Source organism: Pan troglodytes, chromosome 14 (genome assembly GCF_028858775.2).
Source record: "Pan troglodytes isolate AG18354 chromosome 14, NHGRI_mPanTro3-v2.0_pri, whole genome shotgun sequence".
NCBI lineage: Eukaryota > Metazoa > Chordata > Mammalia > Primates > Hominidae > Pan > Pan troglodytes.
The window spans coordinates 35,939,490-35,959,199 of NC_072412.2; the positions used below are offsets into that span (position 1 = coordinate 35,939,490).

At 40.4% G+C, this 19,710-nt stretch overlaps 2 protein-coding genes across 9 annotated transcripts in view; one reads left to right on the plus strand and one right to left on the minus strand.

Moving 5' to 3' along the window:
* Nucleotides 1–14,379, plus strand: part of RFXAP (regulatory factor X associated protein) — a 26,123-nt gene extending 11,744 nt beyond the window's left edge. For 2 of the 3 annotated variants that reach the window (XM_016925191.3, XM_063792066.1), the window contains one exon: nucleotides 435–14,379. In XM_016925191.3, the coding sequence (XP_016780680.2) occupies nucleotides 435–474 (40 nt within the window). In that variant the 3' untranslated portion in view covers nucleotides 475–14,379. The remainder of the gene's footprint in view (nucleotides 1–434) is intronic. The other variant, XR_008538775.2, reaches the window with a different exon arrangement.
* SMAD9 (SMAD family member 9) overlaps nucleotides 13,878–19,710 on the minus strand; it is a 75,170-nt gene continuing 69,337 nt past the window's right edge. For all 6 annotated transcript variants that reach the window (XM_016925194.3, XM_016925193.3, XM_016925195.4 and 3 more), the window contains one exon: nucleotides 13,878–17,848. In XM_016925194.3, coding sequence (XP_016780683.1) covers nucleotides 17,705–17,848 — 144 coding nt within the window. In that variant the 3' untranslated portion in view covers nucleotides 13,878–17,704. The remainder of the gene's footprint in view (nucleotides 17,849–19,710) is intronic.

The following is a 19,710-nucleotide window of genomic DNA, read 5'->3' on the forward strand; positions in this document are numbered from 1 at the left end:
AAATAAAAAAGAGAGATGGCTAGTAGCTAGTAGCCTACTAGTAGTCCTCTGAGAGCATTTTTCCCCTTCTTTCATAGTAGAATTTTGGGTTGGGAACATAGCCATATATAACCATATAGCTGATTCTCACATACCATGCCAAGGAATCCAGATACAAATGACGTGTGTACGATTCTATTTACATAAAGTAGAAAAGCAGGTGAAACTATGCTGTCAGAACAGAGAAGCAGGATAAAACACCCGTGGGAGCAGGATACAGTCTAGAGGCTTGAGGAGGTTTCTGGTGTTCCAGAGATGCTTGCTTTTCCAGTTGCTGGTTAGGCATGTGTGTTCCATTAGTGAAAGTTCAACACGCTATGCATTTATGATTTTTGTACTTTTCAGTATATATTTTACACTTCAATTTTTTTAATAGTTGATTTTATTTTTTTAAGACTTTCTCAGCTACCCCTGCAGTTGAGTGTGGCCATATGAGTAAATTCTGGCCAGTGAGATGTAAGCACAGGTGATAAGTGCAACTTCCAGATGGCAGCCCGGGACAAGCAGCCCATTTCCTCTCTTCCTCCATCCTGCTGCCAGGAATGTGGACAAATCAATGGAGCATCTATGGGCCAAATGAGGGTCATTCACTGGGGAAGGCGGAGTAACAAAATAGAAGGAATCTGTGTCCCTGGATGTCCTCAAGGAACTGAGCCACCACACTAGCATGGGATGCCCTTTCAACTACTATGGGAAAAAGAAATGGAGTATATTGTTTCTACCAGTTATGATGATGGTATAACCACGGTTGTTGTTATTGTGACAGCCAGCCAAATCTGTTTTCTAAATAATACTATAGGGAAAAGGATTGACAAGTGGCATTAAGGACTTGGCCTACTGGAAACCAGGAATTTGTAATGGCAATCTGCAGTTATGTGATGCTGTTTCACTGGGCTCAGCCATCTGTATTAGTAGGAAACATAGATGATAGGCTTGATGTAGGGTTCATTTGGTGCAAGAAAGTAAGGGATGAGGACGTTAGGATGCTTCTGAAAGGACTTTTAGGAATAGGTTTGAGCTGAGCAGAGAAGAAATGAGGCTAATGGAGACTGGAGGTTCCTATGACATTGCAGTGTAAGTGTCGGAAGAATGAGAGCACAAGGTATTTCAGCTAGGAATCTGTGGACTCAGGAAGTGAGCAGTACTCATTACACTCAATTAGTGACAGCCCCAATTTTTATTCTATAATATTTATCAATACACTTGGCCCTTAGAAATGCTCAGCAGCTAGACCATTAGGCTTCTGCTTGAAGAGTTGATTTGGAGCAATTAAATAAGCCTTTAGGATTTAATGGCAGGAAAGTCACTCAGGGAGGACCTACCTCAAGGAGAAGCTCAAAGCATTTTGCTTCAGCTCATCAAACAGAGCTCTGGAGCATTGCGAAAACGATTTTTAAAATGGCAAGACAAAAAAAGTAGAAAACTATGGAATAATGTTTTGCTTCAGGTGTAGCTAATCCAAACTGCCACAAAGGAAAATTGGGGCACTGGTGGTGTGGGATGAGAGGGTTCAGTAGTCAGGAGACAATCTTTTGTTGAAATGATCTTTTATATTGCTTGAATTCTTACCATGCATATATTACCTTTTCAGAAATGTTGTTCTTACTACAAACTAAAAAAAAATCTTGTTAGAAATTGATGTCCAGGCATGGTGGCTCATGCCTGTAATCCCAGCATTTTGGGAAGCTGAGGAGGTGGATCACCTGAGGTCAGGAATTTGAGACCAGCCTGGCCAACATGGTGAAACCCCTTCTCTACTAATAATACAAAAAAAGAAAAAAAAAATAGCCGAGCATGGTGGCACGTGCCTGTAATCCCAGCTACTCAGGAGGCTGAGGCACAAGAATCACTTGAACCCAGGAGGCGGAGGTTGCAGTGAGCTGAGATTGCACCACTGCACTTCAGCCTAGGCAACAAAGTGAAACTGTGTCTCAAAAAAAAAAAAAAGGGAAGAAACTGAGATGTGTAGACAACTTGTGCTTACAGTAATTGCTCCTTTGCTTTCTATTTTTCTAAAAAATTTCAAAAAATGTTTTACTTGTGAATCTTTATTTACATATATGTGACACTTATGTGTAGTGAGATTTACAGGCCTTGGAGTTTACAGGCCATCCTGGGGTCCAAAATATATACTTCCCTGCTGGAGATACACCAAGAAAGTATAATCTAAAAACAATATGACAAAATCTGCCAATTTTCTAGCACTTTATAGTTTTCAAAACAATTATGCATATTTGCTTGCTCTCCACAACAATCCCGTAATGCATGCACAATTATTAGTTTATAAACACAGAAGCAGACTTTTCAAGGTTAAATTACTTGCTCAAGACTGCACAGCTATTGGACTTAAATCCAGGCCCTCTGATTCCAAATGACTTACTGCACAATGTTGGAAGCTTTCGTCACGGGCCAGTGCAATCTGGACACGCCCCTTGCATTTCGGCAGTGGATGCACCATCATGGGGCCATAAGAATAAAGCCTTTGCACAAATTAAGCCTTGATTTTTGGAATGTGTTAAAAGACAGATTTTATGTTAACCTTAATTATATTATTTTAGGAAGTATTTTCATTTGTGCTAATTTATTTGAACCTCAAAACATTGCAAGGCAAGTAGTATTGTCCTTGTTTTGACATGAGGAAAGCAACTCAGAGAAGTTAAAGTGACGTATAAACAGGTCATATTGTTAGAGCCAGAGCCAAGATTTGAACCTAAAATTGTCTCCAGAAATGATGCTTTTTCCAGAATAGTATGTTGTTGCTAAAGTAAAAACTAACACTTTCAAGTGCTTAGTTTATTTTTTCTTGAGATGGAGTTTCACTGTCGCCCAAGCTGGAGTGCAGTGGCACGATCTCAGCTCACTGCAACCTCTGCCTCCCGGGTTCAAGCGATTCTCCTGCCTCTGCCTCCCGCGTAGCTGGAATTACAGGCATGCACCACCACGCCTGGCTAATTTTGTATTTTTAGCCAAGACAGGGTTTCACCATGTTGGCCAGGCTGGTCTTGAACTCCTGACCTCAAATGATCTGACTACTTTGGCCTCCTAAGGTGCTGGGATTACAGGCGTGAGCCACTGCGCCCGACTGCAAGTGCCTATTCTAACACAGTAGGCCCTTCAATAAATGCTAAGTAATTAAATTTTTTTAATGAAACTTTCTGTATGCATACACATAAATTTTATATAAATACATTAATAATCGTATTGTATATACTGAGAGGTTTTTGTTTAACTTTTTACCCCCTTCTGTTCCTTTTTAAAATTTTCTTACCCTCTGTCTTCCATGCACCACCCAACTTCCAGGTAACCTTTGTCAGCTACCCAGTATGTAGTCTGTTTTTTTCATGTTTGTATAATTATATATGAACACATATATACATTTAGAATTGTCATTGTTACATAAAAGTGTGGGCATATTATACGCGCTGTCAGTATATTGCTTTTTTATACAGTACTGTGTAGAAGTCCCTCTGAGTCACTTGTATAGCTCTAAGTCATTCCTTTAGATGACTGCAGAGTATCTCATGATATGAATGCATCATCATTTATTCAACTATTCCACTGTTGATAGGCATTCACTTGGTGTCATTTTCTACCACTATGAACAGTGCTGCAGCAGACATCCTTGTAATGTGTCCTTATATAGCGGTATATATTGGTGGTTTTATGGCCTCGGGATTGACTTCCAGAAGTGGGATTGCTGAGTATAGGGCTACATGTTTCCTTTAAATAGATGTTGTTATATTCCTTTCCCCAGGAAATCTGTAACACTTAACATGTTTACCAGCAAATGAAAAAGAATTAATTTCCCTCACATCTTTGCCAGTATTATTACATTTATTAGCGTTTCCTGGAATACTGGTAAATTAAAGCATCTTTTCTTTTCTTGTTCTTTTTTTTTTTTTTTTTTTTTTTGAGATGGGGTCTCACTCTGTTGCCTAGGCTACAGCGCAGTAGTGCAGTCTCAGCTCGCTGCAACCTCAACCTCCTGGGCTCGAGCGATTCTCCTACCTCAGCCTCCTGAGTACCTGGGACCACAGGTGCATACCACCACTCCTGGGTAATTTTTATATTTTGTGTACAGATGAGTTTTTGCCATGTTGCCCAGGTTGGTCCCAAACTCCTGGGCTCAAGCAATTTGCCCAACTCAGCCTCCCAAAATGCTGGTACTACAGGTGTGAGCCACTGTGCCCAGCCTAAAGTATCTTTTTATATGCTTGCTGTTTATTTTGATTTGCTGTTCTGTGAATTGCTTAGTCATATCTTTTGCTTATTTTCTGTTAGGCTCCCTTTTTCTAGCTCAGGGTGTAAAAAGTCTGATTAATATCATGAAATTTAACCCTTTGTCACTTCTATCCTGTTTTTTTCCAAATCTAAAATGTGTTCGTTTACTTTTTTATGGTATCATTTGCCATAGAAGCTTTTACTTTATGTGTATTTCAATATGTCTGACATTTCTTTTATGGCTTCTTGGTTTCTAATCTTGGTTTAAAAAGTCTCAAGTTGGAATCTTTCAAATGATTACTGATTTATAATGTCCCATTTCTTTTTCTAGAATTAGAAAATATAATTAATATGAATATTGTCAAATAGCTCTAATTGCTTTTGTGTAACTCATTGAAATGGAAATTTTAGAATTTTTTTAAAATCATTATTACACCCTCAGTTTCTAACTGTCCTTAGTTTCTAACTTCCTTAGCTAGAAAAATGAATATTATACTCATGACCACAGATACTGTTGAAGGTACATAGATTAGGACCTGTGTGCAGATAGCAGTTTATTTGAAAATGGGCTGAACTACCGTTTATCTAGCAGACTTGCCTCACTATAGAAAAAAAAAAATCTGATTTAAATACTGCTTTTATTGAGTTTGAAGTTAACAGTTGTTTTTAAAACATTTTAATGAAAATACTTGACATGTTTAATAATTAGGTGAGTTGATCTCACCTTTTAATCAAAAGATGAGCTATTTCCCCCATTACGCCTAACGTGTAGTACTCCATCCTCCAAATAGCTGTTTGGATTATTCTAAAGCATTGGCGATGAACTTTCTAAAAAATCATCTACTGCAGCAAAATAAATCTTTCCTCTTCAGAGCTTTACCCTCGTAGCAGAAAAGGATGTAGCCTGTCTTAAGATGTATTCCATAAGCACAGATGCTGATTTTTATGAGCTATTTGTAGCTTGGGCTTTAGAGGTTCCAAGAGTAAGTGCAGCATGAAAACAAAAACGGAAAGCTGAGGAAGACAACCAGAAGATAAGTTATGACTAGTGGGATTTTCTGTTTGTGTTCCTCCTATAATTGCACCTCGAATGATTTACTCTTCTTAAATTGGAGACCACAGTCAGCACTAATAAGATTTTATACCGGTTGCCTTTGAAAATCTAATAAGCAGCAGGATATGTTAATAGTAATATATTAATTAACATTAAATATTAGCCTTAAAATTGTTAGTGTTTATTATGGTAATATGGTTATATCATTAAACTATACATGCATACCTGCACTTCACCATCATGCTGATTAGAAGCATCTGCAGAAACTTGTGGGGGGCATAGTGAGGGTAATTGTGACAGCAATCCTTTTCAGAAAATGAAGGAAACCAGCCAGTGTGGTGGCTCATACCTGTAATCCCAGCACTTTAGGAGGCCAAGGCAGGCAGATCACTTGAGCCCAAGAGTTTGAGACCAGCCTGGGTAACATGGTGAAATGCTGTCTCTACAAAAAATACAAAAATTATCTGGGCATGGTGATGCACACCTATGACCCCAGCTTTTCAGGAGGCTGAGGTGGGAGGATTGCTTGAACCCAGGAGGTTGAGGCTGCAGTGAGCCCTGATCCTGCCACTGCACTCCAGCCTGGGTGACACAGCAAGACCCTGTCTCCATAAACAGAACAAAAAAAATGAGGGAAACTGAGTGTTACAGAGATCAATATTTTTCTAAGAAAACCTAAAATTGTCTGCTAGTATGGAAACTCAAGTTTGCTTCATAGCAGGGTGTGCTGAGACTCTTATTTTTGAGTTCCTCTTATACTTGCAGAGCTGGCCTTTTCTTTTTAAACTGTCCATCATGACATGTACACCCTGCCTCTTGGGGTAGTTAGGTGAACCCTTTTGGCCAGGGAAATGCTTGTCCAAGAAAAAACAAGCATTGCTCTCTTATCTGGGTGCCCTTCTCTGGGTAACATGCCCAAATGATACATTACTGTGTCTCCTCTATTTCTTCTTCACCTCTTTAATGCCAACAACAAAGAATCACTTGCCTTTTGCAATTAGTCTCAGACATTTGCTACCTTTAATGAGTTATAAAGTCCACCCCGTATCTCACTTTCCTCAATATGTCCTGCTTTGTTAGCAATTGAAAGTCACTCTAGCCCCTGCCCAGGCCAGGGACTGCCCATTCTGAAGGGCAAGAACAACTTAGAACTGAGACATTCAGAGCAAATCTCAGGTGCCCAGTTTGGAGAGGAAGGCTGAGTGCTGAGTGCTTTCTGAACAGCAGATCACCAGTCCCTGAGTGTCTCTCTGGCTATGTGCTGAAGGTCAGATGCTGGGACCACTGTGGTGACTATGCCAAGTGCAGCAGTGGCAGGATCGGCAGTGTCCTCAGAGGCCAGTGCTGCCTGACTGCCTACACTGTGCCCTTGCTGGGAAATGTAATAGCTCATCCCTAGTGTTAATAATAGTGCCGCAGGATTTTTTGCTCCTTAGTTCAGCTAAAGCTGGGTTCTTGTCTCACAGCCAGGAAAAGTTAGGCACAAGGGCACATTGAAGGGTGAAGAGGGCAGAATTTATCAAGTGAAAAGAAAACCCTCACCAAAAAAGGGGGGGTCCCACCAGTAGGCTCCCACCTCACAAATTGAATACCAGGTCACCACAAACAAGCTGAAGAGACCAGGCTCCTCCCCTGCATAAGGCATGAATTCCTGGTGGCTCCACCCCATTCCCTCAGTGTGCATATGAGCCCTTAGTCTGAGCCATTCCATATTGATTTATTTCCCATATTGTGCACCTGTTAAGGGACAGAATTTTTCACCGTGGGCATGTTTAGGCAAGCCCCCTGTGCACAATGACCTGGATGGGTCAGAGGTTCTCTGGGGACCCTTCCCTGTCTGCCTAGGCATTTGGCTCTCTCATGCCTCTATCAATAGGAGGCAGGAATAGATGGGTTTATTTCTAGCAGCCAAAATGGCAAACCTTCTCACATGATCTTGGAAAAGGAAGTAAGAATTTTGAACAGAAATCTCTTAAATAGTTGACCTACAGGCATAGCAAGTTGAACAAGATATTGATCAGAACCAGAGTAGCAACCATATAATAAACTGCAGGTACTGCCTGTATTTTGTGATAAGCTGCTTTCCTGAGACGTCTTGATGAACAGCAGGCAAAGTTTTGTCAACATTCCAAACACCTGAATGATAGGCACAACTACAGGTTTGGCTACTGTTTCCGTGTGTTAGATAACCGAAAAGCCCCAAAGCACGGTGGCTCAAATAACAACCTTTTTTTTTTTCTTTTTCCTCACAATGTTGTGGGTTGGCTGAACTTAGCTGAGAGTTTCTTCTGGTAGTCTTGCTTGGGGTATCTCATGAGGCCGCATTCAGATGGGAGTGTGGCTGTGACTGGACAGTCAAGATGACCTCCCATCCTCTAGAGCTGGAGGCTTCAAACCAAAGGCCCCTGTGCAAATCCAACCCATGCTCAGTTTTTGTACTGCCATGAGCAGTAATTTTTACATTTTCAGTAATTAAACCGCTTTTACATTTTTTAATAGTTGAAAAAGAATTCAAAACAAAAATATTTTGTGATATGTGAAAATTATATGAAATTCAAATTTCATTGTCCACAGAGTTTTATTGGAACATAATCACGACCAAGCTTATTCACTTATGTATTATTTACAGCTGCTTTTGCACTACAGTGGCAGCGCTGAGTGGTTGTGACAATCACAGAGACCACATGGCCCACAAAGCCAAAAATATTTACTATCTGGGCCTTTAGAGATTCTGCTGGCCCCTTCTCCAGAGCCTCTGTCCATAGTCGTCTCTTTTTTTTTTCTTTTTTCTTTTTTTTTTTTTTTTTTTTTTTTTTTTTTTTGAGACAGAGTTTTGCTCTTGTCGCCCAGGCTGGAGTACAATGGTGCGATCTTGGCTCACTGCAAACTCTGCTTCTTGGGTTCAAGAAATTCTCCTACCTCAGCCTCCTGAGTAGCTAGGATTAGAGGCATGTGCCACCACACCTGGCTTTTTTTTTTTTTTTTTTTTTTTTGTATTTTTAAGAGACTGGGTTTCACCATGTTGGCCAGACTGGTCTCAAACTCCTGACCTCAGGTGATCCACCTGCCTTGGCCTCCCAAAGTGCTAGGATTACAGGCATGAGCCACTGCACCTGACCCACAGACATCTCTTCATTCAGTAGTCTAGCATGGGGGCTTGCTCCCAAGAGTACTGTTCCAAGAAGACATGCCCCATTGTGCAAGTACTCATTCAAACCTCTGCTTGCATAATGCTTGCTAACATGGCATTGGCCAAATTAGGTCACATAGCTAACCCAAAGTCATGTGGGTGGCCATCAACACTGGGATGTGTGTGGCTCGTTGGAGGTCACTGAAGTGAAACCTACCGTAGTTACACAGTAAGTCAGTTAAATTCTTGGTTTATTGGACAGCTGACAGCTGTTAAGAAGGACCCTATGTTAAAGGAAATGGATACAACCTAATAACATTAACAATAGATAATGGTTTTTAACCATTAACTTCCATTGATAATGGTTCTGATTAGAGCGCAAGATAACTAGTGAAACGAGAATTCCCTTATCCCCCTTGCGGGGCATGCGACATGGGTATGGCTCACTCTTTTGGTTTCCCTGTTGCTCAAACCCCTAGAAGGAGCATGCAGACGGGCAGGTGCAGAGGCCGTGGGGAGCGCTTCTGGGCTCTGACCTCACGGCAGCATCTAGGGATGGCTGGCTGTGACTCCCGAATCCCTAGTGGGCGTGTCTTACAGTGTGCTCTTTCAGCTTTGCCGTCTGCAGAAGGATTATGTTAATCAGCTCGATAGACCCTCTGCCTTATTGCAAGGGCAGTGGCCAGTTTAACAGCTTTCTGTATCCCAAGTTCTTGCCCAGTGTACAAGAAGAATCGGATGACACGTGGGCTTGAAGGATGAGTGCAAGGTTTTATTGAGTGGCGGAGGCTCTCAGCGAGATGGATGCGGAATCGGAAGTGGGGGATGGAGTGGGAACGTGATCTTCCCCTGGAGTCCTGCTGTTCTCGGTAGACGGACGCCTCTTTCCTTCTCTGCCATGCCGCCCTGCCACTCCCGCTCTTTGTCACTCTCTGCCACTCTCTTTCTCTGCTCCTCTCAATGTCCAGCCACTTGTGTCTGTGCCTGCTAAGGTCTCAGGTTTCTAGGGCCATGGGATGGAGGCATGGCAGGCCATAGTGGTCTTGGGAAGTGCAACATTTGGGTGCGAAAACAGGAATCCCTGTTCTCACTTAGGTCTGTGGGCACAGGCCCGAGCGTGGAGCCCTCGCCTGGGGACCCCACCCTTCTCTACCCAGCACTTCCCTGCCTCCCTCTAGTATCAGTAGTAGAGTCTTGTGATAGGCTGGATAATGCCCCCACAAGATATCCATGTACTAATTCCAGGACTTGTTGATGTTGTCTTATGTGGCAAAAGGAACTTTGCAGAGGTGCTTAAGTTGAGGATTCTGAGATGGAGAGATCAACCTGAATTATCTGGATGGGCTCTAAATGTAATCACACATGTCCTTACAAGAGGAACCCTTGCTTACAGAAGAACAAGAGATGTGATGATGGAAGCAACAGGTTAGAGAGATTCAAGAAAAGCATAGCCAGCCAAGGGAATGCAGGCAGCCTCCAGAAGCTAAAAAAAAAAAAAAAAAAAAAAAAAAAAAAAAAAAAAAAAAAAAAAAGAAAAGAAAAAAGAAAAGCAAGAGAATGATTCCCCTAGAGCTTCCCGAAAGAACTAGCCATGCCACCACATTGTCGTTATCCCAGTGAGACAGATTTCAAACTTGTGGCCTCAAGAACTGTAAGGGTAAGAACTGTAAAATAAATTTATGCTGTTCTAAGCCACAAAATTTGTGGCACTTTTTTACAGCAGCAACAGGAAATTAATAAAAAGCCTTCCAGTGGTAGGGGGTGAATCTCATTACATTTCTAAGGCAAGCATTGCTTAGTATCTTGCTTATTTAAAAGATAAATTTAGCTAGTATACACAATAGTGACCAACTAGATTGTATGCTATAATACTTGTAAGAAAAATGATTGCATACTCTTTGTTTTCTTGTTTGAGACAGAGCCTCACTCTGTTGCCCAGGCTAGAGTGCAGTGGCACAATCTCGGCTCACTGCAACCTCCACCTCCCGGTTTCAAGCTCTTCTCGTGCCTCAGTCTCCCAAGTAGCTGGGACTACAGGCACACACCACCACACCCAGCTAACTTTTGTATTTTTAGTAGAGACAGGGTTTTGCCATTTTGGCCAGACTAGTCTCGAACTCCTGACCTCAGGTGATCCACCCGCCTCAGCCTCGCAAAGTGCTGGGATTACAGGCATGAGCCACCACACCCAGCCAACTGCATACTCTCAATCAAAAAACCATTTCCCTCAAGTTAGAATATGCAATATTTATTGTACATTGAGTGCCCTCTGCTGCTTACCCAAAGCTTTCTAAACCTCAACCAAACTCGTAGAGATAAAGCTTATAAGCGGTGGGACAATTTGGAGCCTTAAACTCCCAAATTCTCAGATGTCTTCCAACATGATTTTCCAAAGCAATCTGTAGCATGTCTGGAGCAAGGATGGGGGGATCATGATTCAGGGGGCCCCAAGGAGGGTCTATCATAGACTGTTGCTTTTTAAAGTAACTAGTAGCAATGCTTTAAATTGTCATTGTAGATTTAAGAACCTGTGGTTCAAATGTCTCAGTTTAGTATGCAAAACCCTTTATCTCCAAGCTCCTGCCTATTTCTGCCTCTCTCCTTTATGTCAAGCCATCATGATTTATATGGTATAATGCCAATGGATCATTGTTTCACAAAAGTTCTTTCCATTCCTTTTAGTTCTTTTCCACTCCTTCAGCAAGTTGAAGAGCGCTCTCTTGTCCTTCAGCACTGAGCTTTGTATTTCCTTTTTATGCCAAACCAGGAGAAACAAATAGGAACTCTGCCAACTTTTGTTTGCAAACCCCTTTCACAGTAATCTATAATCTCACAAACTCCCTTAGAAAAAAAATCAATTTAACATTTTTTCATGGTGTATGAAAGAAATGATTTTGTTTAAAATATTTTATTGCATATCAACATGTTTCAAACATTGTACTATAATCATTTCAGTATACCCTTCAGTATTTATTAAGACAAATTTCACTTTCCACATTCACTTAATGATGGGCTATATTTAATTTGTTTTAAAATAATTGGGTCAAGAAAAGCAAGTGTGTTAACAAATGAATTGTAAAATGGTATTATATTTAGCTTGAAGACCGAATGTATAAGAAAGTATATGCTGTTATGGCATCAAAAAAGACAAAACACTTTTACAGCATGATGTTCAGAATATTTGAAATTATGCTTAAATATCAGTGGATTATTTTGATGATTTTTATTTATTTTTAATTTTTTATTTTTTTGAGACAGAGTCTCGCTCTGTCGCCCAGGCCGGAGTGCAATGGCATGGTCTCGGCTCACCACAACCTCCGCCTCCTGGGTTCAAACGATTCTCCTGCCTCAGCCTCCTGAGTAGCTGGGATTACAGGCACCTTCCACTATGCCCAGCTAATTTTTGTATTTTTAGTAGAGACGGGGTTTCACCATGTTGGCCAGGCTGGTCTCGAACTCCTGACCTCAGGTGATCCACCCGCCTCAGCCTCCCAAAGTGCTGGGATTACAGGCGTGAACCACCGCTCCTGGCCTGTTTTGATAATTTTTCCTTCCTAAATGATGAGACTAGAGAGAAGTTAGCCTGCCACTTGCAAGCGTTCTCTTCAAAGAACACGTTGCAGGTGTGAATTCTCTTTGGCTTAAAAACCAAACTGAATATAATTTTCCTTATATTTACTCCATTTAACATTGGCATTTAGATTAAGAGTCATTCTGAGGCCATGCCTAACATTTTTATCAGATGTATGCAAATAATGGAACCATCAGTGATCATGCAGAGGTAAACTTTCAGAATTAGTGTCTGTTAACTTGGTGTTACAACATCAAAATTCTTTATACTTCTCATACTCAAATTCACATTGTGAAAATAAATGCTTAGAAGAAAAGCAATTTTAACTGTTTAATTGCTAAAACTACTTTTCCTTGCTACTGCTATGCAGCTGGATAACTATTTCCAAACTAAATCACAAGCACGCTTTTCTGATCCCTATCTGCTGTGCATGGTTATGTGATATGCAGTTGGAGGCTTGCAATGCTTTTTATTTTGAAAGGAGAAGCTAAATACTTTCGGATATTTTTAAAGAAAGAGTTAAAAATAACTACCATTTCTGCCTTTACAATGTGATCCCCAAAAGCCTTTCTAAACAAACAGTAGCTGGAAAATGCTGAAAATGAATAAATGGAATCCCTGTCCTTAAAGACATCCCAGCCTGGCAGAAAGATGGATAAGTAAACAGTGGGGTGCAGGAACTGATACTGACCATTGATGGGCACAAAGTATTATGGGAACACAGAGAGCAGGCACTAACCTGCTTTAGGAATGCCTGGGATGATTTACTAAGAGAACTGACGTGAAGGATAGCAACTTGGATCGGCCCAGAAGCCTTCCCTGGTACTCACCCAGGGCCTGATGTAGATGTCACTCGGTGGTCCCAGCAGCTTGTCACAGCTGACGGCACACTGCTTATTATTGGTTTACTTGTTCACCTTTCTCCACAAAATGGTAAGCTCCTTAAAAGCAGGAACTTTGTCATTGTATCTACAGTGCCTGCTGATGCATAAGAACTATCTGACAAGTAAATATAAGGGGTCTAGGATGATGAAAAGACTTCTTCTCTAAGACGGGCTGATGTTTAAAGACAGTATTTTATGTCTGTACCATGATATGTTTAAAGAATGTGTATTCGTGTTTGAAATGCCAATACCAAATATTAGATGCAAGCACAGGGTCGGGAACCATGGGAGATGCAGAGACAAACAAGACACAATCACTGCTCTCCAGAAACTTACAGTGTAAACTGGAGGCTTCACGGTCCCCACCAGGATCTAAACAGGCACATCTTTCATGTGTTTGTATTTTGGAGTTCCACAAAACACTTTTTTTGAATACAGAGCTCCATTTCGTTAAAAAAAATTGACAACTCTGATCAAGTAAATAAGAAAGCTGCTTTATAGGTATAGAGTTTCCCCTTCCTTTTTAAGATTAGAAGGAAATTTAGATGAAAGGAATTGAGAATTTACATTTTTAGATGTGTTCATATTTCTTTGGATTTCATCTTCGTTTTCCCTCACCAGTTGCCTTTTAGCACCTTTCTAATAGGCAATCTGTAGCAATGTACAGATGTTTACAATAATAAAAGTGCTCATTCTTTCCTATATACTGCAATATCACATATTTGCTACTATCCAGAAAAAGGTTCTACATATATCCTTTCTGAAGTTACTGTGAAGTATCTTCAAGATCTATACTTCATGACGGTTATTCTAAGGTGTTTAATTCAAAACCACTACCTAATTTCTCTATAGCATGTGGAATTTAACATCCCATTTTCAAAACAGAAGAATGGTTTAAAATTAATTGACTTAAGGAGCTGCAGACCCACATACAGTGAATCTTCTATGAGGTTTACAGGAAAAATGAGCCAAAAGACATGTAAGTACAGTATTCTTTATTATAAACAATCAGATAACAACAGTATAAGTGTGCATTTGATGGATAACCAAAGCCAAGTTATTATAATAGAAAGCATGACTTCACTCCAATAGAAAGTTTCTTTGTTGTTGTTAATCTGTTTTACATTAATTTGAATTTAACATATGCTAGGATCACCTAAACTTGTCATACAGTTCTGCTATTAAAATCGTAACACGGAAAGACAAAATGTGAAATGCATGTTATATTTTGCTTTATTTGTTGAATATATATGTGTGTGTATATATATATATATATACACTAAATATTTGGGACACATTCAAAGTTAAGCAGGTGCTTACAGTCTATCAAGTGATATTTATGAAATGTTTTTGTTGCTGTTTTGTTGCTGTTATGGGAACATCCATCTCCTTAGAAGACAATAAAAAAGAGGATTCTAAATGCTAGGTGGTTGGCTAACTTCTCCTGATTTATACTGAGTGTAAAACAAAACAAAACAAAGGTATATGTGTTAAGTAGTGACATCTTTATAGTTCCAAAGCACTCGCAGCTATTAAAATATCATCTAGCTAAAACAAATTTTTCACAATTTTTTAACAGAAAAATAATAAACCAACAACAAAAACTGATCAATGTTCTGGGTCTTGTGAGCAGACCGAAATGTTACTACAGTGTTCTCTATTGTGTGATCTTTGTCCGTGGCAACCTTAAATGTGTGCTGCAGTGCTGATGTATTTATAGGCTTAGCATGTCTGCTTTATTAGTTATCCTGGAAAGAATGCTATTCAGTTTTTTTTTTATTGTCTACATCAAGGAATGAATGCTAAATGAGCCCATTTAGCAGCCTGAAATCAAATACTGCATTTATTTTTTGAAACTCTTGGTAGCAAAAGAAAAAGCTGATTAAAATATGATTGTGTTACAATGACTAAAGGGTTAACTTCTCATTAATTCTAAATTCTTCAAAATGTACAAGCATCATAATAAAGGCTTTTGATGAGACATGACTGGTGATGATCATATGTGCCAATTTAATAATTTATTTGTCACAGAAAATTCAGATTCACTGCAGTATTGTGTTCTGGCTTCCCAAAGCTGCAGGGAAATACAAGTTTTTTGTTTCTTGATTTTTGTTTAGAGACAGGGTGTCACTTTGTCGCCCAGGCTAGAATGAAGTTGTATGATCATAGTTCACTACAGCCCCAAACTCCTGGGCTCAGATGATCCTCCCGCCTTGGCCTCCCAAAGTGCTGGGACTACAGGAATGAGCCACTGCATCCAGATTTTTTTTGTTGTTTTTAATATCATTTATGAGCCACCAGTTTAGATTAATTCTGTAAAGGTGTAAGATTACCAGAGGAAGCCGGGCGCGGTGGCTCATGCCTGTAATCCCAGCACTTTGGGAGGCTGAGGCGGGCGGATCACGAGGTCAAGAGATAGAGACCATTCTGGCTACCATGGTGAAACCCTGTCTCTACTAAAAATATAAAAATTAGCTGGGCGTAGTAGCCTGTAGTCCCAACTACTTGGGAGGCTGAGGCAGGAGAATCACTCGAACCCGGGAGGCAGAGGTTGCAGTGAGCCAAGATCACGCCACTGAACTCTGGCCTGGTGACACAGCGAGACTCCATCTCAAAAAAAAAAAAAAAAGATTACCAGAGGATAAGTTAGATAGCTGGTAGAGAGATCACGAAAGCTATGTTTGATCTCTGGAGCAAAAACTGTGTTGAAGTTCTCCCATGGAATGGTTCCCATACGAGATTCACCATATTAATGCCTTTTCCAAGAAAAGGGGAGATGGAGAATTATTGGAAAACAGGGAAGAAGAGGAGGAAAAAAAACAACTTTGAGACATGGAAGAAAAGTAGCATTTATACAAGGAATCCATTACCTGACTTTGCAGAAGAGTAAGGAAATAATTTCAAAACAGAGATAAGAAATCTATCACATTCTTTCAAGCAAAAGATAGATTGCATTATTTTGTTTTGTTTTAAAAGTTCTGAAACATGAAGATGTCTGTACAAACAGATTCACTATTAGATTCTCGGCTCCATGAGGGCTGGGACTGTCTCTTATTTACATTTGATTCTACAGTACCTAACATTGTACCTGATACCCATAGGTAGGTGCACAATACATAGTTGATGAACCAATAAACTACAGATTTTTCTATACACTACATGGGCCATATATTACATTTTTCAATGTAAAATGTAATAATTCTTTTCTATTGTGTATATATGAAAGTTTCTATTAGCTAACACTAGTAATTATAAGAGGTGACAGTAGTAGCTCAATCATATGTCTTTCTCACATGATCATTTCTACCTTGAATACAATTTAATTAGAAAAACTACTATGTGCACTAATGCTAGAAAGAGTTGAGATAAAATGTATAAATGAAGAAACATCTTGGATTACTGAAGTGCTGTCTGTTACAAGCATAACTGCCATCTTAAATTGTACATTTTTAAAGAGGGTGTGAAATATTTTTCCAAGCAATGCAGTGTTTAGTGCATGGCAAGTATATATATGAAAGTACCTAGAAATTTGGGGGATTTTCCTCCCTCATCTAAAGTAAAATAAGAACAGGTTTTTAATATTGTGTATATTTTTAAAAGATGTCTTATTATTCAGTACCACTGTTCCCCAGAAATTGCAGATGATTATGAAATTATTATCACTTTCCTTGGGAATTTATTTCCAGGTTAGATAATCACTAGAGACACTAGGTTAATTAACTCATTGATCCAATAATGTGTCTAGATTTTCTCAAAGTCTTTACTGTTGCTTTAGTAATCTGCAAAGAGTTAATATTTGCCAAGAGGCAGGAAAACGTGGCAAAAGAGTGCCCTTCCCAGGAGACTGGAACGTGGGAAATGAGAAAGTGTAAGTCGACGTGTGATGCTTTTCTCCAACCTTTGGTTTCACCTGCTTCTTGACACAGGACTGAAACACAAGCTATTCTGGCATGCTGCGCAGACTCAAAGTTTGCAGGACTGCCTGACACGAACAACCAGCACGACAGGAACCTGGTCTCCTCTGTGGAAAGCAGGAGTCTCCCTGGGTGGCTCTTGGACCAAGTTCTGGTCTTATCTTGTAATCTGGGAAACAGCATTTCATGCTATTTTCATATTTATTTTCCCATATTAGACTCTGTTTTTACAGTGGTAGACTGAGGGAACATGACTTTTGGCTTCACAGTTTTTTTTCTTTTCCGATCACAGTTTGTTTAAAATGTACCACTGAATATAAGCACAGGAGCCCAGCTATAGGTATGTCAACCTTAGAAATAAAGTTTCTATGGCCTATCTCATTAATTCATTGTACAAGTTTGTTGTTTTTTTTTTTCTTGCCAACAGCACTAAAAGTGACATCATTTAAACTGTAGGGGTTTCACTGCTTTGTTTCATCTGAGTGATATTTGCTCTAGTGCTGCTAATACCTGACTTTTGCTGTATAAACAGTTTCAATGTTTCTGTGAGGCCACACAACATGCTTTATAATGACACGGCTGACTAAAGCTGCCTTTTATTCTGCTAACACCCTTCAAATACTGTTGACAATATTGCCTCTCAATTTGTTTCCTCCCACAAAATCTGCCGCTTATATCACAGGCACCAAAGGCCTGCTTTTCCAATTGCACTGTACTGGCATCAGGTTAACTAGAAAGCACAAAACAAATGGTGATTAAAAAAAATAAGAACAGTATACATTCTATGTATTTACACATGTTTTTAGAAACTTCAGTTGCAAATCTGAAATGATACAAGCCACTCCCTGCAATAGCCTCTATCCTATGGAAATGCAGCTTAAGACATGACTGTTAAGACACTGAAGAAATGGGGTTATGTGGAGAGCCCATCTGAGTCAGAACTTTGTCCAGCCACTGCAGTGGCCCATGAAGATGAATCTCAATCCAGCAGGGGGTGCTGGTGACATCCTGGCGATGATACTCAGCGCCCCAACCCTGAAAAACAAGAAAGGAGCTGAGTGATGGTGCCACACTTACACTCAGCCTCCAGAGCCCCAGGCAGAGCTCAGCGAGGCACAGAGCCCGCACCCCAGCGTAGCTCCTGAGACCTGAGAGGGAGAGAACATGGCCTCTACCTTCCTGTAAACACAGGTCAACTCTCACACCAACCAGATGCTTTCAGATGAATCCAAATCAGTGCATTCCCTCAGGGTTCACAACTGAATACTCGGATCTAGAGAGGTTCTGGCACTCCAGTCACACGGGAAGCACTAAAAAATCATTTTCCCTTCCACAAAGGAAGAAACTTGACCTTTTGTTCACCCCTTCATGCCCAGGACAGCATCTTGCACAAAATGGTTACTGCAGACCAGTGACTGGACCTGAAAGTGGTAAAGACAGAACTGGAAGGTGCTCTTGGTTTTTCAGGGCTCATTATCAAAGCTTGCTTGTTCTCTCTCTCTCTCTCTCTCTCTCTCTAGTTCACGTGGCAATTTCCCTTTTATCACCAAAGGAGAGACAGTAAAAATTTTTTTTTAAAAATTTGCATATTTTTCTCTATATGTTATATATCAATGAAAGGATATTTAAAAATGAAGGGAGATCACAGCCAAGTAAATCAGTTCTGTGACTGGGAGCAGTGATTCTCTGTAGAGTTTTTTAAAACTTGGATTTCAACACAACCATGCTGCCTGATCACATTTTACTTTCATGACTGAGAACCTCAAGTGAACCTGTGATGTCCCTGGCAGTCACAACCCACCCCCCCAGTCCCTTTTCTCATGTCCCCCTCCTAGGTGATCGCTCCTCCCCACTAAAACCTCCAACCCCTTTTTCCCTGTCCATACCTGCAACTGATATTTATTTTGTAATTTAATGAGAAAAATGAATACATCAGAAATAAGAGTTTCCATAGGACCTGCATCCACATACTTGGCCTTTCTACCTCTTACTACAGATTAATTATTTGTGTTTCCAAATAAGCTGGTCCACCCATTTATGCACTCTCAGACCTGCCTTCCCAGAGACATCATTCCAGCAAATCTTCCCTTTCTCTCCTGCAATCTTTTGCGTCTACTATATCATTCCCGTCAACATTTGAACACACTGAAATGTCTTCCACCTTCAAGATACTTCTCCACCCCCCACCAGCTACTGCCCTATGTTTTTATCCCCCTTCTGGCAAAAACCCTCAGAAGAGTCATCCATACTAGCCGTCTCAATTTGTCTCCTTCCATTCTCTCTTAAATCCATTCTGATCATCATTTCACCCCAGCCGCCAACAAAACTTTTCTTGTCAAGATCAAAAAAGGCCTTCATATTGTTAAAATGAATGATCAGCTCTCAGCCTTTGTGTTATGTGGGCAGCATTTGATTTAGTTCATCACATCCCCTCATCAATGCACTGTCTTTTCTCAGCTTCCAAAGCACCACACTTCTTGGTCTTATTACTACCTCACTGGTTGGTCTTTCTCAGTTTTCTTTGCTGATTCTGTCCCTTCTGTCCCATCTTTAAATGTTGAAGTGTCCCAGGGCTCAGTCCTAGAGCCCCCTTTCTTATTTATTTAATTTTTTTGAGATGGAGTCTGGCTCTGTCACCCAGGCTGGAGTGCAATGGTGCGATCTCAGCTCACTGCAACCTCTGCCTCCAAGGTTCAAGCGATTCTCCTGCCTCAGCCTCCCAAGTGCTGAGATTACAGGCACGCGCCACCACGCCTGGCTAATTTTTGTATTTTTAGTAGAGATGGGGTTTTGCCATGTTGGCCAGGCTAGTCTTGAACTCCTGACCTCAAGCAATCCACCCACCTTAGCCTCCCAAAGTGCTGGGATTACAGGCATGAGCCACCATGCCCGGCTCT